The sequence below is a fragment of the Mesitornis unicolor genome, unplaced genomic scaffold (genome assembly GCF_000695765.1).
Source record: "Mesitornis unicolor isolate BGI_N332 unplaced genomic scaffold, ASM69576v1 scaffold4591, whole genome shotgun sequence".
NCBI lineage: Eukaryota > Metazoa > Chordata > Aves > Mesitornithiformes > Mesitornithidae > Mesitornis > Mesitornis unicolor.
The window spans coordinates 13,018-28,825 of NW_010165630.1; the positions used below are offsets into that span (position 1 = coordinate 13,018).

At 39.3% G+C, this 15,808-nt stretch overlaps 1 protein-coding gene across 1 annotated transcript in view; it reads right to left on the minus strand.

The window, feature by feature from the left end:
- LOC104548606 (tubby-related protein 4-like) overlaps nucleotides 1-15,575 on the minus strand; it is a gene marked incomplete at its 3' end in the record, with an annotated part of 28,589 nt that extends 13,014 nt beyond the window's left edge. The window contains exons 1-3 of the mRNA XM_010194679.1: nucleotides 15,398-15,575; nucleotides 12,859-12,993; nucleotides 8,445-8,611 (exon numbers count right to left, since the gene is read on the minus strand). Of these exons, the coding sequence (XP_010192981.1) occupies nucleotides 8,445-8,611; nucleotides 12,859-12,993; nucleotides 15,398-15,542 (447 nt within the window). The remainder of the gene's footprint in view (nucleotides 1-8,444; nucleotides 8,612-12,858; nucleotides 12,994-15,397) is intronic.
- Between the last annotated feature and the right edge of the window lie 233 nt (nucleotides 15,576-15,808).

Genomic DNA, 15,808 nt, shown 5'->3' on the forward strand with positions numbered 1-15,808 from the left:
AAACCCCACCTTTTTCACATAAAGCACCAGTCTGTTGTGACCTCTTATAGCCCTATCACTGTTACTTTTGCCCTTCATGAGTGTTAGCTGCATCCATTTGTCATCTCTTGTTTTCTGTGTTACAAAGCATCTGTATTTGCATATATACACATACTGTACAGAATTTTCAATCCCGTGGCTGCTATCTCCACAGAAGCAAACAACACTGAGTAAAGAAGAAACTCTCACTCCATGAAGAATATTGTGCAGCAGGCTGTAATCAGTGAGCTACAAAAGGTTTACTCCTTCCTGAGAAGGGCTCTCTTCTTTTCACAATCCATGGCAGCTCAACAGTTTAAGCAAACATGTTTTTCACTAAATTACAAACTGTATTTACTGAAAGGTCAGGCTCTATTTGCAGTATCTTTGCTCTTCACAAGATGTACCAAACAAGAATTAACCACACAGAAGACAAGGGTCATGCACCACCAGCAGTAACTTTTATCCACTCCTCTCTAGTAATATGGTATCCAGACAACCTGGGTTAGATCAGCCCAGAAGTTACTAATCTAGTCTGGGGAAAAAAGCATTCCCTTCAGTTACTAATTCAAGATGCCTGAAGTGGAGAAACTGGGATAAGATATTTTATGTGAGTGATATAAAGCAAAATGCAGCTGCACAGCACTATATCAATGTCTATCATCAAGATAAAGGGTTGGACAAAACAACCTTTTCAGAGAAAAGATCTTCCCTGCTATGTCATCTTATCCTAGATTTCAAGGAAATTTCAAGGAAAACATTAGTTTTAAAGTAGGAGGAATGAAGCAGCAGCTTCATTTTCACTACATTTAGGCAACATCACACACACGCACTTCCAGGGAGGCACAAACCTTCAGGCTGACTGATATGCAAATGGAAAGCAGCAACATGTGAACCTTATGATTTTCACAGTAATTGCTAAAGGCATTTTGTAGTGGAGAACTTCAAAAGAATTGGGAAATCCTTTGTGTACCATCAATAATTATTACATGGCTTGTCATAACCATAATCTGTGGGACAGCATCTTAAATCTGATGAGAGATCACATAAAGTATCCCTTAACGACTGGTATTTTCATGATTTGAGAGTGTGGCTCAGCCCTCATACTGTCTGGCAGTAATGAGAGAGTTCAAGCTGCTTGCAAACTAAATGCGACCGAAAAGGCACTGACTACAGTCAGGTACATCTACTATAAGATGCCTGAGAAAGGTTCCAGTAGAAGTGACCCTGGTTTCCCCAAGGGCTGAATTCCAGCATGGGCAGAACTATCTGCGTAATCATTACTATGGGATCCAAACCACATCCTTCTGCTCATGTTGCATCAATTAAAGCTTACCTAAAATAAGGTGAAGGAACAAACAAGTTTAGTGCACAAATGTTCATTTACTGGATAGAGTTTAACGTCAGAAAAGTAGTCCAATATCCATGCTATCATAATAAAATACAGCACACCCAGAGAGCCCTACCATGAAGTCTAGTATTGCAGCTATTATAATCCAATATATCACATCCAGATAGGCCTGTCTGTTCATTCTGAGTCAAAGGAAACCACTTCTCTCCTCAGGTTACCACTGCATGCAAAGAACAGCAGCGATGCAGACAGCACCAGTGCAAGAACCTTTGCAATCTTAAACATATTCCCAAGGAATAGGTTTTTCAGATGCTTTGAAGTGCTGGGTTGGGACCCCTGGAAACACAGCATTGTGGAGCTCAGGAAGAACAAGTAGTCAGAAGTCAAAAGACACTGCCTCACCGCGTAATTTCACCACAGTTTCCCAACACACCCATTTTTTAACAATTCCCAACCATAGTTCAACCATCTTCTAAACTTCTGAATGTCTGATTCCTTTATATTCTGTTTATGTACTTTTATGTAAACAGTATGTGAGTGGGTGCACTTTAAATACACACAGACACACACAATACCTACAAGTGTTGTACTGTTTGTAATTCACAACGTTTCTACTCTTCCATTTGTACCTCTAGTCTCCCCACACACCTCACATGTTTTAATCATAACATTTTCAAGCTCATCAGAGTGCTTTTACCACTCTGGTTTGTCTTTGCTTACTGATTCAGCAGACACGCCTTGCCTGCGTTTTCTATGCAATGGTTAGTCCCCCGGTACTCCTCAAGCCTAATATCCAGCAACACTTCATTTATGGTGAACAGCTGAGATTTAAGATGAGGTTCAGGGAAAACTAGCCTGTCATTACAGTCTTGCAGAAATAAAAGATCACCCAAATGCCAGATCTGACCTGACCTTTAAATGTACTGCTCCAATAATATTTTTCAATAACTATGCTTCCCATTCTTTCACTTGAACGATAAGGGATATGAATCAATTACTGCAGAAAGTTAGTTATGAGCTGGCCACAGCTTTCCTTCTGAACTCTGCTGAGAAAAAAACAATTCAACTCCCATGTCCAACCCAAAAGTACTGCTCATCATAAAGTGTCCACTTACTTTCACTGTTTTAGCAAAAAAAGGAAGGAAAAAAGTTTTTGATATCCATATTGTGCCTACTAGAAAATGAACAAGCAGATTCTAGCACAGAATAATTTTATTTGCCATGTTTGCACAATTATTTTTTTTCTGCTAGGAACAAGGAAATGCAGCTACAAATATAGCATTTAATGATGTTTTCTAATTTCACTTTGCACATAAAAATCCCATCAGTTTTTTTGAAAAATCTCAGCACAAACTGTAAATACCTGAATGAATCCCAGGTTTTAAATACAAACATGTAGGAAAAAAACAAAACCTAGAAAAACCCTTGAACTTCTACACATAAATAGGATTCAGTTCTATGAATATTACATATTAGAAATAATTGGCTGAAGGACAAAAATTGAGATGTTTTATCAGGAAAAATACTGACTGAAAACACATCTCAAAGTGGCAAGCAAGGAGCTCTTTCACTGTTTTTTCAGAGTGAGCTTCAAAGTCAGCTACATCTACTCAAATCTATACCCCTTGCTGGGGTGTCAACTCCCCTTTGAAAAGCACACAGCAATGGATATTCCTGCTCAAGCTCTGCGGTTGTTTCTTCAGTCACTCATCTGTCTCTCTTACAGGAGAGAACATAATTTATACACTCTTCAACACCTGTATGCAGCTCAGTCAACAAAAACACTGTTCAAGCTCATTCTTGGAGCTCAGAAATCCTGAGCCATGGGGCCCGCCTGCTGCTTGCACTAATCTCTCGTCTGCTAGCACTGAGAGTCCCACTGGTAATGAAATAAAACAGCATTCCAGGGCAGAGAGCCCAGCAACAAGCAGGATTTTTCTCAGGAGAAAGAACCCAACTGCAAAATAGTATCTAGTGAATGGTACGTGTAAGTAAAACACTGACGTACGTTGCCTGCTTTCTCTCCCTTTAGACTGCTGATGGGGGGATGCATTTTTCCCCCCGCTTTTTTTCCGAGAGAAGCTGGAAGGTGAAATGGCTGCAGTGGCCACCCGGCTCTTGTGAACTGTGTGTGTGTCACCTCTGTGCTGCCACAGCATCCACGGATGGTTGCTGGAAAGTAACATAACTTCTTCACTCTTCTGTTCCCATATTTACAGTGGGAATAATACTAACCGTTAAGAATTGATGGTGATAAAAGCAATAAAGATTAAGACGTGATCAGAAATTACCTTGCTGTGGCCTTACATGTTTTTTCACGTGGCAAACTCTTACTTGATTTGCAGGTGTTCCTTATACCCTGTTCCTACAGTAATTTTAATTTTTTTTAGATTTCAATGCAATGATGAGATTTCATTTTTAGCAGAATGAGTCTTTGCTTAGATAAGCGTCTCCATTTTCCAGTCCTGATCATGACCCACTTCTGCAGCAGTAAAAGATGATCTTATGGCCTATAAAGAAAACACCAATGTCCGTACTGATATCCCAAAGAATGCTTCACCAGCTAGATCTAAACCGTTGCTCTTGTTTCTCTTTCTTAAAGCTTAGTTGTCATCCAATAACAACTAAACAGGATTAATTTCAGCTGATATAAATTAAATCCAACATTAATGCAGAAGCGACAAACTTGAACACTTTATGTGGAATAAATGAAGGCAAACAAAGCAAGGTTGGCTCAGCTGGGTAACATAAAAGGCAGCCTCTCCTCTCAAGGCGTTTTGATCTGAATTTAACCTAACACGACACCTTCGTACTCAGGCCATAGTGAAATAGCTTTTACACTACTACCAGGTTTCTGCAGGAACATATAATCTTAAATCTTGTTGCCTATACAGCTGAACATACAGGGCTCAGCTCACTCTTATCCTTCTTCTCCATTGCACTTGAGGTTTAATCAATTTAAAACTGATTCTTACATCAGTTACACAGTGGTATAAAATCATAAGATAATGTAAATTTACTCTAGGATTATAGGTGTATAAAAGAGATCAGCATCAGGGTTTTTAAATCCACATTCTTGTTCCCCATGTCCTCTCTGGGACATACAGGAAAGAAAATTATAAAAAACAAAGAAGGAATCAAAATATAAGCCACAATTTTGAACCATCAGACAGAATAATTTCACAAGTTTGGTAAAGTTGGCAGTTAGGTAATTTTGAAGTGATCCTGCAGGAGACTCCTCTGGTTAAAGTTCGAATGGGAAGATACGAGGCACCTGCATGCGCTCACAGGAGAGCTTTATGACGGCAGATATGGTTAGTTGATATAATAAAGACCTGTCTGCACATCAGATGAGAAATTTTGAAGTGACAGAACTGGGCTGCAGCATTTCCAGTAAACAATTTTAGCAGGACTGTAAAACAGTCTTGAATGAGTTGATTATTTGCATCCTTACTTGATGCCAGGGAAGGGTTATGAGGATTTAACAAATAAGGTAAGAAATTAACATTCTTCCAGTAAAAAATTATGAGCCCCAGGGCAGCCTGCTATTGTAACCACATTTTTAAACGCTGACAAAGCAAGACCATGGAAAAACTGCCAGCTAAGAGAAACAGGCATATTTTTGGTTCATCAGGTTGGTGTTCATGTACACAAGGACAGGACATTTTTTAATACTTATCAGCTGATCAACAGCCTTTAGGATATGCTGTTTATTTGTATAATAAATAACTCATGCTCTTTATTTAAAAAATAAAGTCTTCGGAGTCACAATATGAACCCGGCTTTCATCTAATTGCTTCCAATAAGATAAATGTCTGGTGTGACTTTCTGAAGTCTGTTCTGGAATTTTTCCACCATTCTTTCAAGGTTCACAACAGTCTGACTCTGTGTAGCTGAAGTTCAACAATTGCCCAATTCTTACTGATGCTTTTTCAGCTCTTTTGACTACATTCTGCAAATATATTCTTGCAGTACATCAGGCTGGCAGGCTGAAGCCCCAGAGCAGAGAGCAAGAGAGACTGTTACACTATGCTAACTCTACCACTCTGCTTATGAGCATTATTCTGCATGCAAAGCTACCGAGTTCACTGGGATATTTTCAAACAAGTGTGATTTCCCTATCTAGAGTTTTATAGTCAGCAAACTAGGTTTATGAACCACAAAATCCTGCACTGAAGGTAAGAGCTTAAGTGAGTTAATCAAATGAGACAGAGGATGCCAAAAGCATACTAAAGCTGGAGGAGAAGGTGGGATATAAAACACCTTGAAGGGATCCAGAACAACGGTCCTCATCAAGATGAGTAACCTGCAGTACCCAAATCTATTCTGCCTTGGGGTTTGCAGTGACTTTATGTTAGGTAACATTACAACCAAGTTGTGTATAAATCCTACGTCAGTTTCAGACTGAGTTATGTTATAAATGAGAAAATCTCTTGTTTCCTGAATATCCTACCAAAGACAGGACAGACAAACAGCAGGAACAAAACCAGTTCCATTTATTTTACTGATAAAATTTTCAGATGTCTGCTTTAGCAGAGAATTGGGACAGAGGACCACATGGAAAAACATTTTTGCACCTATAATCCACTATTTTCTATGTTTGTTGCTGCTTTACTTTTTTGACCTTTATATTCAGAACAACGCTTATTTAGAATAAATGTGCTTTTCCAGTCATGCATTTGCTTGCTTCAGAAGAAATAGTTTTAGCAAAAGAGTTCGAGATGAGGAAATTCTTTTCTTCAATAATCAATGATGAGTTTTATAAAATTCCATTACAAGGCTGACTGTCATGGTACAGAAGACTAATTAATTTATTCTGATGAATCTGTCATCAGACTGGTACCACTGATTCATTCTGTCATCTTTGCATATACATCTTCGGAGCAAAGGCACAGAATAACAAAAGGTTATTTTTTTTTTGTGGTTTTTTTTGCAACAGCAGTTTTTATCTTGTTTTATTAGTAGACCAAATACTTAGCAATGTTCTAGCATACCTGTCACTTAGCTGGTAATACTGCTAGACCAGCATTCAAATACATAGAAGCATAAAGTCCACATGAGCAGATACAGGTGTCCTTCTGAAAGGCCCCTCACTTCCTTCTGCAGCTGAGTAAATATGAGTTTAAATGTACTAAGTAAAGAGAATAAACACTGACTATTAAGAGGAGTGGCTCTAATTTCAGGCAGGTATATGCACACAGTTTTTAAATAAATTGAAATATATCAGTCTGAATATTATTTTTATCCTGGTTTCCCAAGGAAATGAGACTCCATGATTGTACTATTAAGCGCTTGTTGCCACCCCCTGCGCCTCTCTTCCTTCACTTCCAACCCGACTTACAACTTCTGAAGCTGTTGGCTTTTCACCTGAAGTTGACTATGATGGAAGAAATCTCCATGACATTAAAATGCTGCAATTCCAGTGAAAATTAGCAGCTGGAAAAAGCAGAGAGGCTCATGTTAGTATTTTCACTATGAGAAATACCGCAGTATGAACTTGGCAGTTCCTTGTTCCATATGACCTGTCAGTTGCCCTACAAGAACTCATATAATGGCAGAGTAATTACTCATCACATCAGCCACAATATGTGCTTTCTCCCAACTGATTAAGTAAAGAAGAAAGGAGAAGAGCTGAAAATACGAAAAGACATTGAAGGGATATAGGGGGAACTAGAGGAGATAAAGGTATTTGAACGAAGGAGAATTTGAGGTTACTGGGAACAAAGCAGTGAGAGAAGAGCCTGCATACACGCATACTTTAAGGCAACCTGACCCCATCAGTTCCAACGCTCAAACCACAGCTTGATTTCACAGCTTGACCCCAGAGTGTTACACTGGTTCAGTGGCTAACGTGGACACACTGTATTCTCGTACTGACGTAACAGAACAAGGTTTGCTTTTCACCTGCTCTGGGAATAAATACGGTATAAATATGCTTTCACCAGAATCAATTGAGAGATGAAAAGGCTATGCTACTTTGCTGAAAGGGCTATGTTTAAGACAATAAAATAATGTGTATGGGTAAGTCCTTTAGGTATCTAAATCAGTATTACATGTCGCTGTAAGTATTTAGGTTGGTTTTAGAGACCATTATTTTATACATTACAAAACTAAAGAATTCTATCTAAATTAGACTGCTAATGTTAATAAGCACAGGTTAATGCTATATATAAGCAAACACAAAAGCTAAGCAGCTGGTTTACTACATCATCCTTTTGTATCCATCCCAGATCAGGGTACTGAAAAAGAAATGATAATAAATGGTATCATCATTAAACATAATTAAGTGAATAGTTCTACAGCATTTTCCTTCACTTTCAGATTTCAAAGCTATTATAAATCAGTTAAGTTTCACTAGTACAGTCAGAAATCAGTAAGAAGTCATCCCTATTCTGTAGAAATTAATTAAACTGGAGAGTGACATGCAGCTAGGTTCTGAAGTATCAGCAAAGACCTATGAAGTATGATGTGCTCCTAAGCAGTACACAGACCATGTGCTGACATTAACTTGTCAAGTAACAAGACTGAGGTTACAGTGAAAGTCTGTAGAGAAGGAGGGATCAGAAACAAGACTCTCTGATTCGTCCTTCTCCATCTGATGCCATAAAAAGTAAAATATTGCATCAGATCAACTGACTGTACATTAGAAAATTACAACAATAACAAAGAGAGAATAATCTTGTAGTTATTATACTAGACTTGGAATATTTTCTTCCATCTCTTGGCTCTGCTACAATATCAAGTAAGTTACCTATTTTTTTCTCCTCAGACACTTGTCAGTAAACAAAAGAATTTCGTTTTCCTATCTTGTCCATTCATGGCCCAACAATTTTGGGAAACAGTCTGTTTCTCATTTTATATTTGCACAATACCTAGCACAATGGGCCTTAGAAACAGATGCATGCTGGGATGTCTACTTTAATGATAACACTAATTACTTATAGTGCATTTTTATCTATATCACATTTTAGAATTTAAGGATGCTCTGCAACCCTTTTCACGTTGCAGGTCTATGCTAATGTAGGAAAAGCATGTCAGCAAAACATTGAGAACTGACTTAAAAAATATCTCCTACCTGCACAGGTGTCTCCAGAGTGTAGATATGTTCCCCGCGCACATTGTAGAACTTGACAAGCGCGCTTTTCAGCAGGGAACCATTGCTGAGGTCAACCAACTGGCTTTGCTTCTCCATGCCTGCCACTGCCAGTAGGTCTCCTTGCGTACACCACTGCACCACCACATCTGTAATCACAAGACATTTTGCAATAATGACTCATTAGAATCAGTAGAAAGAGCGCTTCCAGATGCTGCAAAGTGACTCGAACGGCTAAATCATGCTCTCAAAAGTTACTTAAGTACTTAGAAACCTAAATCCTTTCATAGAAACAGTAGCAAATACACTGCATAAGCACTTCCAAGAATGACTCTCTTTATTTTGTAAATCGCAAAAACTCTGTAAAAAACATTCAGTTTTCTCTCTGTAGTCAGTGTAGAATGTAATCAGTAGTTGCTCCTAAGTACCTAAGGACGAGAATTTATTAGAGATGTTAGAAGTGATGTGGAAGATTCTATGCACATCTTTGGGGTAAATAAGTGGAATCAAGTTAATACGCAGATAAATAATCTCACTAAGAGAGCAGCAAAGAGCATTTGTCTGGAAAGGCCTACAGTGCAAAAAAGCAGCTTATCTGGCAAAGCCTCATGTTCTCACTGGCTGTGAATATAACTTTCAGCATAACTCAAACTAGATTTATAGTTTAGTATAATGTCAAACTAGAAAGACTTTAGGATTTTGGTCCATAAATACATATGGCCTCCATGTCATACGTTTTCTTTTGACATGACTTGTGAAAATCTTCTCATCTGTCTAGCAGGAGTTTGCCAGAAGCACACAGGAATCGCTCAGTCTCTCATATACATGGATATGAATATACATATCAGTTACTTCTCCTACAGGCACCTCATGATGAGGAACGCCCACAGCTTAATTTGGGAATGCTAATTTCAAACCCCTATATCCTCCAGCTTTTTGTACCACTGCAACAAGAGCACTGAAACAGTATTTTGTGTTACTGCTTGTGTTTCAGAGGCAGATTTGCACGTGCAAGGAACACTGAGCTAGTCTTTAAACCTTTTTACTCTTAAACCAGAGGTGAGAGGCAGATATTTTGTGAGGAGACAAAGTGAAGCTAAAGACAAAACTTTTGAGCTCTGGGATGCTCAGTCTGCCAAGAACCTTTTGAAGACATCTGTGGGCGAGAAGCTGTCTTCAAATGAAGCAAGAGAGAAATGAGACTTGGCAGGAAGGATCTCAGAATTGTTTCAAGTTGTCAACTTGTCATTTTCAGGGACTTTTATGTGCAATTTAAAATGGTTTTGTATTATTTCAACTTTCTGATACTTCTCATGGGAATTATGCTTTTATACATATCAGAGGCAAGATGCATCTTCCTCAAGATAATTTTTTGTAAGTCTCTCTTTTTTCTTAGTCCTCAGCTCTTTAAGTAATCTACAGGGGGATTTAATTCATCTCTCTCAGCAAGAATAATGATAGGCAGGTTAGAAATATGAGGCACAGTGATCAACTCCACTTTTGGTAACTGTGTGATAACCGCGAAAACTCCACTGTTTTGGTAACTGATTGTAGTGATAGGATGAAGGGGAATGGCTTTAAACTAAATGAGGGTAGATTTGGATTAGACATTAGGGAGAAGTTCTTTACTGTGAGGGTGGTGAGACACTGGAACAGGTTGCCCAGGGAAGTTGTGGATGGCCCCTACCTGGAAGTGTCCAAGGCCAGGTTGGACAGGGCTTTGAGCAACCTGGTCTGGTGGGAGGTGTCCCTGCCCATGGCAGGGTGTTGGCCCAGACGATCTTTAAGTTTCCTTCCAACTCAAACCATTCTATGATTCTATGATTCTCTAACTGGCTTAACTACACAATTACAAAAGTGAAAAAACACTCTCCTTTGGATACATATCTTCAGGTAGAACTTTTAGTCAGTCCTCATACCAAGTGAAAGAGGAGCGATTACTACATCCAGTAGTTTCCGCTCTCTCCCTCTCTCTCTCTCAAAACTCTTAGAATGAAGCTGCTGCAAAGGCAGTGAAGGGCTCGACGTCGGTTGAGGCATCCCCCCAGGACAGCACACTGCACTGCCAATGGGGTCTTCAACAACTACCAAACCTTGATGTACAGTAGCTCAATGTGTAACTGGGTCTCAGTGCAAGCACACAGATTAGAAATCAGATAGCGGTTTCACCTACGGTAATGGTCTGCAAGTGAATCAGTGGATCAGAGTCATACCTCAAAACTACTTGTCAGCCACCACAGGTGTGTATATCAGCCAAGTTTGAATAGACAGCACTCTAAATGTGCAATAGCTCTGTGGGCAGTAGTTGTAGCTAACTAGTACAGCTAGTAGATGCAGTTCAACAGTTCTGCAGGTAGCACTGTACTGAGAATTATTGAGTTAAAAAGCATGAGAAAAGAAAGGATACAACTGAACAGTTCATGACCTCCACTAGAACTGATAAAACTCCCAGAAGTGTTCAAGCTGGATGAAAAGAAGAACTTGTATTTGGTTTATCAAATTCTCATCCAGCAAATGTTTTCCTGCATCAATTTAATATGAATACTCCCAGTAAAATGGCAGTTATGCGAAGCTAGTAGAACTGCAAAAATATATCGGTAATGCATGAAATAGTTTTATAGTTGCCTGCTGTAAAAATACACCAAGTGGCCTACAGCAGCCCATAAAGAAAGATAAGGGCATCTGCTGCAGAGACCACAAAGCAATACTTACAGATTTCAAACAGAAACACATGAATTAAGACTTGCACACAATACTGAAGAGCATTCACTCTCAGCAGAATACCAAGTGGCTGGAGAGGATGGAGACCCTGAGGTGGGCAGTTTTGCATACTCCTGCATGTGATAACAACCAGTAAAATCACAGTCACTTGAACAAAGAAAACTGGCATGAAGTTACAGCAAATGTTTACATCTATATGACAGTTATATGCAAAATACTTTCCACTGTACAATGGGTAGCTTCAACATAACAGATAGTGATATTCCAGGCACCTTTCTTTCTCCATCTCATACACGCTCCCAATCCAGTAAGATGTTACACATTCTTCTACTGATGTAGGCCAGTTTACAATTCATAAAAAACATTTCTACTGTAGCTTGCACATTAATATCTTGCTAGAGGAGGGTGATGTAATTAAGGAATATTTTTCAATTAGTGAAAGTCAATGGAGAAAGAGCAACAGCACAGATGTCTTCAGCAAGATAGAGCCCTGCCACTCTAAACAGAGAATAAGATGGGAGTTTGTTTCTCCTACTGTTTCCAGCCAAAAGTCAGACTAGATGACAACTCAAGACTACTTCCTATCCTGTTTACTATAATTCTGTAGAGATGCTGGGCACAGCCCTTGGTGGGTATCATAACAGCTTCTTTAAACTGGTTCCAGTTTCCTAGACTTCAGGTGTCCTGTTGGCTGAAGTTTTCTGGATCACAGGGTTGGCCCCAGGATGCTACATTTGCCAGTCGTGTACTTCTTGTGTTGGCACAGATGGAAGCAAGAGTGGAAAAGAAACCTCAAAGGTGATTTTTTTAAACTCCTAAGACCACCCTATATAGTGGATCACCCAAAAAGTATTGGGCTGGTGTTAGGGCAACTTTTTACCAAAAATATCCCACTGTTACACAAGACCTAAGAGTCTGCTCCAACAGCTTTATTGTTTTTTTCATCTAATATAAAACTAATTTACCTGTGGAGATGAAAAAGAATCAATGGAACCTATATTTAAATATGTGCTTATGTGCCATAGTGAACTAAAGCTTCTTTCCATGCAAAGCACCATAAACTGTACTAAGAGTGCTGGCAAAGCGAGTGACTTTTTGATAGGAAAGAACAGTAAAAATTTCCATGTCAATTAAAGATTTTACATGGAATACTGATTTTGAAAACATTCATGCACATCACTTAGCGAGATGTATAGTAATTAATCAGTGGAATTTTCCTTCTCTCAGAATAATATGCTTCTTGATAATTAATAATTCTAGCAAGTTTCCAAAATCTGTGTGAGTCAAAGCAGCATTATAATGAGTACCTGGTTACCAAAAGCATTGGAGGAGACCTTGTGAATTAAAGATGCAAAGGAAGTGTTACGTAGCAGGTGCATTCACATAAAGAAGCACAAACATATTAGTACATTCAGCTGAAAAACAGCAAACGGATCAATTTGCTCTACAAAACTGCCATAAAAACATGATCACAAAAACGGAAACAATTTTTAAACACAAAAGCGCTATCCGCCAAGCGCTGCTCTTCCCCCAGCAGGTGTCACTGCTGGAAATGGCAATAACCGTGGCTGAGTACTTCTGGGTTAGAAGAGACAATCGCAAAAACATAACGTATACGCTAAAAAGACAAGAAAAACATAGCGTAGGAAGGGGGTGAAACGACTTCCTTTTGTACCTTTCAACCCTGAGCGGATGATAGTAGGAGACAAGTCGTCATAATTGTTCATTAAACTGATGTCTCCCGACGTGAAGCTCACAGTAAGTAGTGGCTTGGTGTTCTGCACTGGGACTGGATACGCAGCTGGTCCATCTGCAAAAACAAGGCTCTGGAGTGAGAAAAGGGCAAACAACCAGAAGTAATTACACCCAGCCTGAAAAACACTGTGCTTCAGCCTCCTGCCATCAGGAGTTGTTCCAAGCCTCAAACTCTACCTGCTTATTTCTACAGTGTCTATGGGTAAAGGCAAAGCAGGTTTAGGCAGTTAGCTTGCCTGCTTTTGTGAAACCCCAGTGTTTTTACTCTGTGAATTTTTACTGCAGTATATCCAAAGTGATTTATGGATACGCTTTTTATGTTATACAGTGGTGGTTTTCAATCTTTCTCCACTGTCAACTCCCCAAAGCATCCACAAGTTGAAAACCAACGCCTTGGAAGGCTTCCTTGGGACCCAAGTTGAAAACCAGCGCAATAAACGAACATAATCACATTAAAAGCTATTTGTTAGATAAATTTTCTGCTTGGGCAGCTGGCTAGGGACTCCTTCTAAAGGCATGTAGAGACATTATAGGAACTTCTAAGAGAATATACTGACCTTTCACAAATTACCGTATTCTAAATGTTAAGAGCTGGGCAGTAGCATGAAAGGTTACCTGCCAACGTCCATAGCAAGATCCAATGCACTCAGAGGTAGAGACGTGCCCAAATGAAACACTTGGCTTTAAAAACCATTTCTGCCCAGCTCCTCTGGGCTTGTTTTTCAGCATTCACTGAAATGCCCTTGTTCAAATAGTTAGTGACCAGTATTACTATCTGTAGCCCTCGCAGTTTAACTCACTTTGTTTACAAGTTCTGACAGGAGGTGCCGCTGGTCCCTGGTAAAGTGCTCCTCAAGGCCCAACCAGCATCTTGTCAGTCAGAGTCAGTTAAGAGTAGTATTGCTTCCTGAACTTGTAAAAAAGCTGACGAAAAAGCACTTTGGAGAAAGATGTCTAGTAATTAGCATCTCTGTGTGTATATGATTTGATAAGAAAAACCCATCAAACTTCCAGGCCTTCCTACACATCTGTGTGAGTCAAAGGCTTGTCACCTTTGAGAGGTTTACACTGCATCTGCTCTAAAGAAAACACATCATGTTTGGGTAATCATTAAAATAGGCTTGTAGGCTTCTAACGAGTCCACCCACTCCGTGACTGACTCAGAAAAAAGCTAGCGCATTTGGATCATTTAAGTTCTCATCTGTGCACTCTGCATCTTCACCATCCTTCAACTAGAATCTGAGTATTTCAGAAAAACCAATTTAATTTTGTTCCTTTTCTTGCTTCTTTTCTTCTAAGGTAAGAAATCTCACCCAGTATCAAAAATGAAACATGAAAGCCAAAACAAAATCCAGTTTTTAAAGATGCTAACATTGTTCACCAGATGATCACATTATCTTCTATCATTATTCTATCATCATTTTGAATACTTATGAATACTTATGCTTATTATATTTACATATATACACGATTCTGGAAAAGGCAGATTTTTGGTCTGAATCCACATTAGAGTTAAAATGCACGAGTCCTCAGTTCAGTGGTTCAGATCTGATATGCAAATTCAGAATTATTTCTAGCTATTATGTATTTATTTTTTTCATTGTACAATCACTGTTATATTAATTTAGTTCTTCATTTAATTCAGGCTTTATACACTGGAACACTGAAACAGCTTACCTAGCTCTTACAGAGTAATCAACAGCATTAACAAAAAGAACTATTAGCATTACTTGAATAAGAAGGATGAAGCTGACTGTGCATGGATACTTAGGCCTCCTAGGTCTTTGCTATTGATGATTTCCAGGGAGCTTAAAGCCAAAATATTTCATCCAATGAATTACATTTATACTTAAGGGGAGGGAAGGATTTCTTCCTGACCCTCAAACTGGCAATGCGCTCTGAAGCGTGGGAATTACTAACTCCAGACTGCTCCAGTCACCATTCTTCTACCTTGTGTAACTGCAGCAAATATTTTCATTTCCAATAATTCTATGGAATTTTGAGCTCTTTGTGTCAGGTCTATTAAGGATGGGACGATAATGATGAGCATTATCTCTGTTTCATAGCTTTTTAAAAAAATTAAAGATGTAGTACCTTCCGCTGTGTCTAGTACTGGTGTTTTCTCACATGAATCTTTATAATAATGCATTAACTTCTGTGACTGCACTCTCACTCCCTCCATAAATATTGCAATACCTCACATCTACTCATCAGTGAAACTTGATATGCCCCTATCTAGCGTTTGTCACTCACTCTCACTAAAAACTTTGAGTTTTGTGGTGTTACTTCATTTATGCAAATGGAGGCAGAGCTGGGGATAAACCAACATTCCCATATCAGCTCTCTGCTCTATTTCCCATGCTACCACCACAGGAACACACCATCTTTCAGCCTGTACTAGCTTAAAAATGTGGCCTTTGTGAGTGCTTGCAAAGTTGAAACAGAAGTATGTGCACTACCTTGTGGTGGGGAATAGTCATCGGAGTCCGTGTCGCTCTCGCTGCTGTCCTCCACCAGGAAGCTGGGGTAGTTCCAGGACATGCTGAGGATGCCATCTGACTCATGAAGGAGCACATGGGCCAGCATTCGGCCATGGCAGTCCATGACGATAACCTGTCCATCAGCGGTACCAAACAGCACCTGAAAATAAGAGAACAGCCCTCAGTCCCACCAAGCCTCAGCCACTGGACCCTCCTTCAAATGCATCTTGTAATTAACCAGCTACGCTGGAAACTAACTGAATATGAAATGGTGCCACAGAAGGACACTGCAACTAAAGATGTATATAAAGATGAAGTCAAAGCAGCAGGGTCTAGAGGTAAGTTCCTAAAATCCATAAGGAAGTATTATATACTTCATTTGAAGTTGGC